The 6,544-nt window shown below is 35.8% G+C and overlaps 1 protein-coding gene across 3 annotated transcripts in view; it reads right to left on the reverse strand.

Annotated features, from left to right (window-relative positions):
* LOC108368939 (uncharacterized) overlaps positions 1-6,138 on the reverse strand; it is a 57,012-nt gene extending 50,874 nt beyond the window's left edge. Inside the window, exons 1-2 of one of the 3 annotated variants that reach the window (XM_017623907.1) lie at positions 5,908-6,138; positions 5,106-5,523 (exon numbers count right to left, since the gene is read on the reverse strand). In XM_017623907.1, the coding sequence (XP_017479396.1) occupies positions 5,106-5,522 (417 nt within the window). In that variant the 5' untranslated portion in view covers position 5,523; positions 5,908-6,138. Of the gene's footprint in view, positions 1-5,105 lie in introns of all 3 variants that reach the window. The other 2 variants (XM_017623906.1, XM_017623905.1) reach the window with 2 other exon arrangements.
* Positions 6,139-6,544: the final 406 nt, after the last annotated feature.

The raw sequence follows: 6,544 nt of genomic DNA on the forward strand, positions 1-6,544 counted from the left end.
TTTAACAACAAATAACTTAAAAACTATAAGCCTCCTGCGGCTAAAAGTATATATATTTGCAATCAGGAGAACTCCCCCTACCACCCCATAGCCACCTTTTTTTTTGTACGCGGGGGATGCCAAACTAAAGTTTTCCCTTTTTTGGATGTACATATTGCTCATTTACTTCAATAATGTCATGATCGAAAAAATACAAAACTTTATTTATCTAAGAAACAGTAAAATCATCTGTTTCAACCGACATTGTTATTGCAGCTGTTTTTTGTAAAGCCGGGGAATTCAGAAATGTACAAAATGGTCAACAAACGCAAACATTTAAGAGCCTCACGCGTATACAGCTTTCCTTTTATTCATACACAAAAGAACCCTACCCAGAAGATATTTTAGGTTGTTGTTGTTGGTAACAGCATACAAATTCCCTAAAGCGTTTTTGGGGAAAGATGCTGGAGTAACAGTCCTAGGCCAGATATGAATCTGGGTCGTGTCGGTTACGTAGACCCCACTGCAATGGGAACGATATTTTAGGTAGATTTGCTTAAGTGAAGCCATTCCAAAAGGCGTACTCGAAAAGTTATGTCAAAAGCAAAAATAGAATCCAAATAGGATCAAAAATCTGTCTTATTGCAATAGTTAGGTTAAATGAAGTGAGCTGGTCGGAAGTTACAGAGTTACACTTAAGGTCTACTTCATCCTCGCGCATGCTAGTTCAGTATTAGTGAAAAATGAAATATCGTTGCCGTAATCTCTAATGATGCTGCTCACATAGGTCCGGCACAGTTACTTTTTTACCATCAGTGTTGCTTTAGCGTCCGTTACGTAATTTGTAATATCAATTCAACTCAGTTTATGACTATTATCTTACAGACTAAAATGGAGTTGGGGCAGAATTATACAAAATTGTTCAGTTGATTAGCTAATTTATTAATAATTATTCATATAATAATTATATTACAGACATAAGGAGATATCGAAGGAGTACAGTAAATGAAGTAATTTTTACTGATACTGAACCGGCACAGCACTGATGAGGGTAAAAACATTATTATAATGCACACTCCGCATGCCGGACACTCAGGATCAGGTATGAGTTCAACCTGCTGAAGTAGCCAGAGCGAAGTTGGGTTATTGTGGTCCGAGTCTTCCGAGGCAGACGAAGCTCCGTCTTGTCCACGTCAGGTGGTTGTGTGCCGAGAACGGCATTCTCAGGTCTGGAGTCTACTCAACTTGAGACCGACTCCCAGTGTATGTATGGCTCTAGGCCTGTCGATATGCTGTCGGGTCCAGGGGTTGCTTTATGTGCCTCTGGACTTTGTACGTCAGTTCGTATAGATGCCTTCTGACATGCCTTGGCTCCCTACTAAGAATTGCTTGCAGAGCATTGTGTTGTGCTTCTTAAAGGGGAGCACTTGCGCCTCGTCATGCAGGAGATGTTGTGGCAACATCAGAAGACATCCGGTCCGGAATTCTGTATTTTGTCGTCCTACTGGTCACCGGCGAACACACTGGCGCTGCGTAATTTATAACCGGCCTTGTACGTTGCCAGCAACGTTTCTTTGTCGAGCACAAGACATCAATTCCATTCTCAGACGCCATTATCGAACAATTTGCGGGGTAAGAGACAATCGAGACTGCCTCTGGCTGTGGGTAACAATCGCTTTTGCAGATCCAACGCTACTAGAACAGTTCTCTCAGAGGGTTGGTTGCGGTTTAGGCCATATGTTATCTGAGTGTTTATGGCGTTAAGTGTTGTTGTTGTGCCGGGCAGTTTACGGAAACCATGCTGATGCGTGCATAGTAATTAATTTCGGTTTAAACTTACAAGAGTAGTCATCACGTTCGTTATTTTCTTTTACTCTAAAATAAAGAAAAAAAGAAAATAACCGCTCAAAAGAAAATTAATCAATAGCGTCTCTCGGAATTATCCATGGTATGGCCATGAGTAAGTACATATATTTAATACCTAAACAGGTAAATTTTTACATGAATGTGTTAACATGTAAAACTTAGTATTATTTCATGTTCTTGGTGGCCGCTGTTATGTAGTGGTAACCTGTAAGCGCTACCACTTCGCAGGGCCTGAGTTCGAGTCTAATTTCCGCCCAACAGTTAAAAAAGGCGGTCGCACCTCGGCACGCAATGGCACACTTCCGAGTCTATTTCGCCATGAAAAACTGCTTTTCATATAAATACAATCGCTATTCAGAGTCGGCGTAAAACTTTAGGTCCCTTCCCTTTGTGTGACAAGGCGCACGCCACAAATCGGAGGAGAACCTCGGCCAAGTAATAACATACATATCAGCGTTTAAAGTACAAAACCGCGTATCGTCGTTTTGCAAAACCGCGTAACTGAAATTTTTTGCCGTTGTGTAGCTCTTATACGTAATTTGGTTGACAAAAAAATTAGGTGCGCTTGGAGCACAGTGACGTCGAGAAAATCGATGAAAAGGAGGGCATAACGGACGTGACAAATGAGGAAATGAGAAATGATTTCTGAGTACATGTAAAAATAAGCAAAACTCAGCGAATCCTGCAAGGTTTTCCTTTATTAAAGATTGTTTTAAGTCAAATTATGAACCATTACAACCAATTCATTTTTAATCAGAAGCAATCGTTGTTGATTTAATTTTGAATTGAAATCTGGTAACGGACGTGACATATCGGACGTGACAGATTTTTCTCCCATACAATATTTTTACTAGTAACACATACTAAATTTAATTTTTTTTTCATTTTTCAGTTCTCCACCGTTTTGCGTTTTCAAAACCTTTTTAAACCAGTAGCTGAAGTCGGTCGAGAGGTCGATGCCAAAAATTGAAATACGCTTGTGCCTTGCAAACATAAGCAGTGTTTCAAAGAATATCACACAAAGTAGTATTACAAAAAACAGTTTATATGGACTAATTTTGTTATATACATACATATTTCTTTTTTTGTTTTTTATATTAAATTCACTTTAATTTTCAACAAATTAGAACTATTAAAATATGTATTTATTTTTCAGTAGGGATCTAATATACGAAATTGTGATAGGCCCTTTTCAGAGTGTTTCAATTTTATTTGTATTTATTTTTTTTTTTAATAAAATTACTCAATGTCGTACAAAAAAGAAATAAATCAAAACTCTTTATATCAAAATTATGGCTTAAAATGTGGTTGGTTCTCAAAGGAATATATTTAGCGTATTGAAAACTAAACAGCCAGAAAATTTAAAAGCCTGTACATAAGTCATTGGGGGTATTATTAAAAAAAAGTATTGTTTTCCCCAAGACTATGATGATTTGATTAAGTGAAAAATAATAACTTCATAACCAACTTGTAGAAGAAATTACATTAAGGTCACTCCATTTGACTTAATCAACCATCGATATTGGTACCTTTTCAGCAACGTTCTGCATTTTAGCGATTAAAGGTGAAATTAGTAAAGAACGTAAACCCACCGGGTACGTAAACCCGAGTCAGCTGACACGATCTGTCTTACAAGAGCGCCATGTAAATGAAAACTTAACACCGCATAATTTTTCTGTAGTTGTAGCCCGTAGCGCAGACATCTGCGGAATTTAAATTTTTCCGTGTCAGCTGATTTCTTCCTTCTATAGATGGTTGCCACTTCGTCAGTTTTGCAGATGGTATATTCAAAATATGTTTAAAATGTTTGAAACTTGTTATCAAATAAGGTTTTTTGTTGAAAAATATGTAGTTTATATTTAGCTAGAATCTAATATAGCACGAAAAATTATAATTGAAAAGGTAAGTTTATGAAAAGGCATTCTGCGTATACAGACTGCGTTTAAGTACAAGTTCTGCGTTCTTGACTAATTTCGCCTTCAGTCAATACGTTGAAAATTTGATAGGCGTTGAGTGGCTGAATTGTTTAATGTGGACTTAATATATAACTCGCTATCAGAAATTTAACTTACGTCTGAACATCTAACCTCATTTTTTACAAAAACTTGATTATTAAGGAGGGACACTAACTAATAAAAATAAAAATCTTTAGATATGGCAGTCAAACATCTATATAAAATAGCTAGTAGTAAAGGGGAAAGATGTATTATTTTAATTAATGCATATAAGCACTATTTTCTCTGTTTAATCTAGAACTTACAGGCAAGCATAGCTTAATTTACAGGTTAAAAATTAAAATTCGTTTTTATAAAGATTTGTACATATTTAATAAAGCTTAAATTAGTTTTTATTTTATGCGGTCTATAGAATTTATGACATGAAGCAGTTTTCAATAAAGTTGCACCAGCGTTACAGTGCCATGAACCAAAAAGACAAGATCACGCGGGCTGGAGACTAGCCCGTTAGAATCGCATTTAGGAAAAAAGTTGAAAAGTTGAGGTTGTTTACATTTCTTCGTTGTTTACAATTTGGTGGTGGCTTTTTACTGCAATTTTCTTCATTTTCACTTGTGACAACGTGTGCACACATAAGATAAAGAATAATTTAACACAACGGCATGATTTATAGAAGAATTTGCATAATAAAAATGATTTTTCATGCGTTCAACAATTTCGCGGTTTTCTCCGTTCTCTTCGTTGTTTACTTCTTACAACAAAGATGGCGTCGAGATTTCGGCAGCTAGAAAATAACTTTTTTCGTTTTTTCCTTCCCGCGTGATCTTGTGTCTTTCGTTCATGTTACAGTGCAATTCAATTGCTAGAATTAAAGAATAGACTTAAATGTATGAAAAAGGAAAAAAGGAAAAGGTTAGACGTTGGATTAAAGCAAATAAAATAAAAATTAACGATATTAACTAATTTTGTTCAAACAAATTATCTAATATACAAAAAAGGAGTTTCGTAAGCAAAAGTAACATTTTCATAATGCATTAAAACACTAAAAAATACGTACATACATACATATACGTATGTAAATGCTATAGCAAGTTATACAGAATACAAAATTTCTCTTACATACTTTACGAAATAGCGGCATTCATAAAATGTTTAAAATCCACACCATAAGTACATACGTATTACCTTTGTACGCAAAAAACAAAATATACATAATACATATACATATATATGTTAATACTCAAAAGTATAACATTTTTAAGTATTATTTCAATCAATCTTTGCAATTGAAAAATAATCTATTACCTCACTGCCACTTGAAGACCCATCCGAATCGCTACCGTCCATGTAGAGCATATTTGTGCGCCGATTTCGTAGGCGTCGAGACATATTTTTCTGAACGTCATCCGACTCATCAGAGTCTGCATTTTTAGTGCACTTTGCTGTTCTATGTGTTCGTCGTGCTCTCGAAGAACATGATGCTGAGTTGTTGGCAATGTTCATATTTTCTACTTTACCATCATCGCTAGATGCTTCCGAAGGTGAAGAACTATCTTCATCACTATCATCGAATTCGATGCGCATGACGATTCGACGTTTTCTGCCCTTTCTGCTTTCAGTGCAATTACCACCGCCATGATTGGCATTTCCTCGGGTGGTGCGTCGATTTTTGCTGCACGAAGGACGTGGCTCAATATCACTATCACCAGAATCGTCAGCCATTCTAAATTATTGTAATATACAATACAATTGGTATGTACATATATGTATGTATATGGAATTTGCAAACTACATAGGTATGCCCTTTTTCCAAATTCTATTCAGTTTTTTGTTTTTTGTCTATAGTTAACACGAATAAGTGCAAAAAAGTTGAGACCGTGGTACACGTTTTTGGTGGTACCAGCGGCACTTCACAAATTTTAATTGAAATATCAAAAATTTAGTTGAAAAATATCGTAAGTTTTAAAATTATATTTTCATCAACGAATGAAACCTCTATTGAATAATACTTTTTCACTGCGACTTGGTGACTGTAGCCTGAATATTCTTTACAATTCGTATACGTTCTAGGTGTGAAAAAATATGCACTTTTCCAAACGCTTCTTACGTTTGCCTTAAATCAAATCTTTAACACTTTTTAGTTTCACAGGTTGGTTTGGAAGTTGCTGAACGTTTTTCTTAATATTTTGAAAATTTTACACTAGCTTTTCCTCAAATATTTTAAATTTTTCTCTAATGCGTTTTCTTTTTCACACAAACTCAGCCATTTTCAATTTTCATCAGCGAACTCCCTGCATTTGTGTTGCGTGGTGTGTCAGTTCGTTGTATACATATACGAAAATATGCCGATATTTCGGAAGTATGTGAATTGGAGAGAAATTTTGGAGGAAAGCATTGTTTCCCATTGTTGGTACTACTGAGTTGATGACCATTGCAGGGTTGCAATTGATTTTTTACGTTCTCCGAGCGAAGTGAATTCGATGATAAAAACACCCGATTTACACGATTCAAGTACTTGANCCAGTTCGTTGTATACATATACGAAAATATGCCGATATTTCGGAAGTATGTGAATTGGAGAGAAATTTTGGAGGAAACGCATTGTTTCCCATTGTTGGTACTACTGAGTTGATGACCATTGCAGGGTTGCAATTGATTTTTTACGTTCTCCGAGCGAAGTGAATTCGATGATAAAAACACCCGATTTACACGATTCAAGTACTTGAAAGCAATTCTTGCTCATT

Source organism: Rhagoletis zephyria, unplaced genomic scaffold (genome assembly GCF_001687245.7).
Source record: "Rhagoletis zephyria isolate East Lansing unplaced genomic scaffold, Rhagoletis_zephyria_1.1 Rzeph_scaffold_03407, whole genome shotgun sequence".
Taxonomy (NCBI): Eukaryota; Metazoa; Arthropoda; class Insecta; order Diptera; family Tephritidae; genus Rhagoletis; species Rhagoletis zephyria.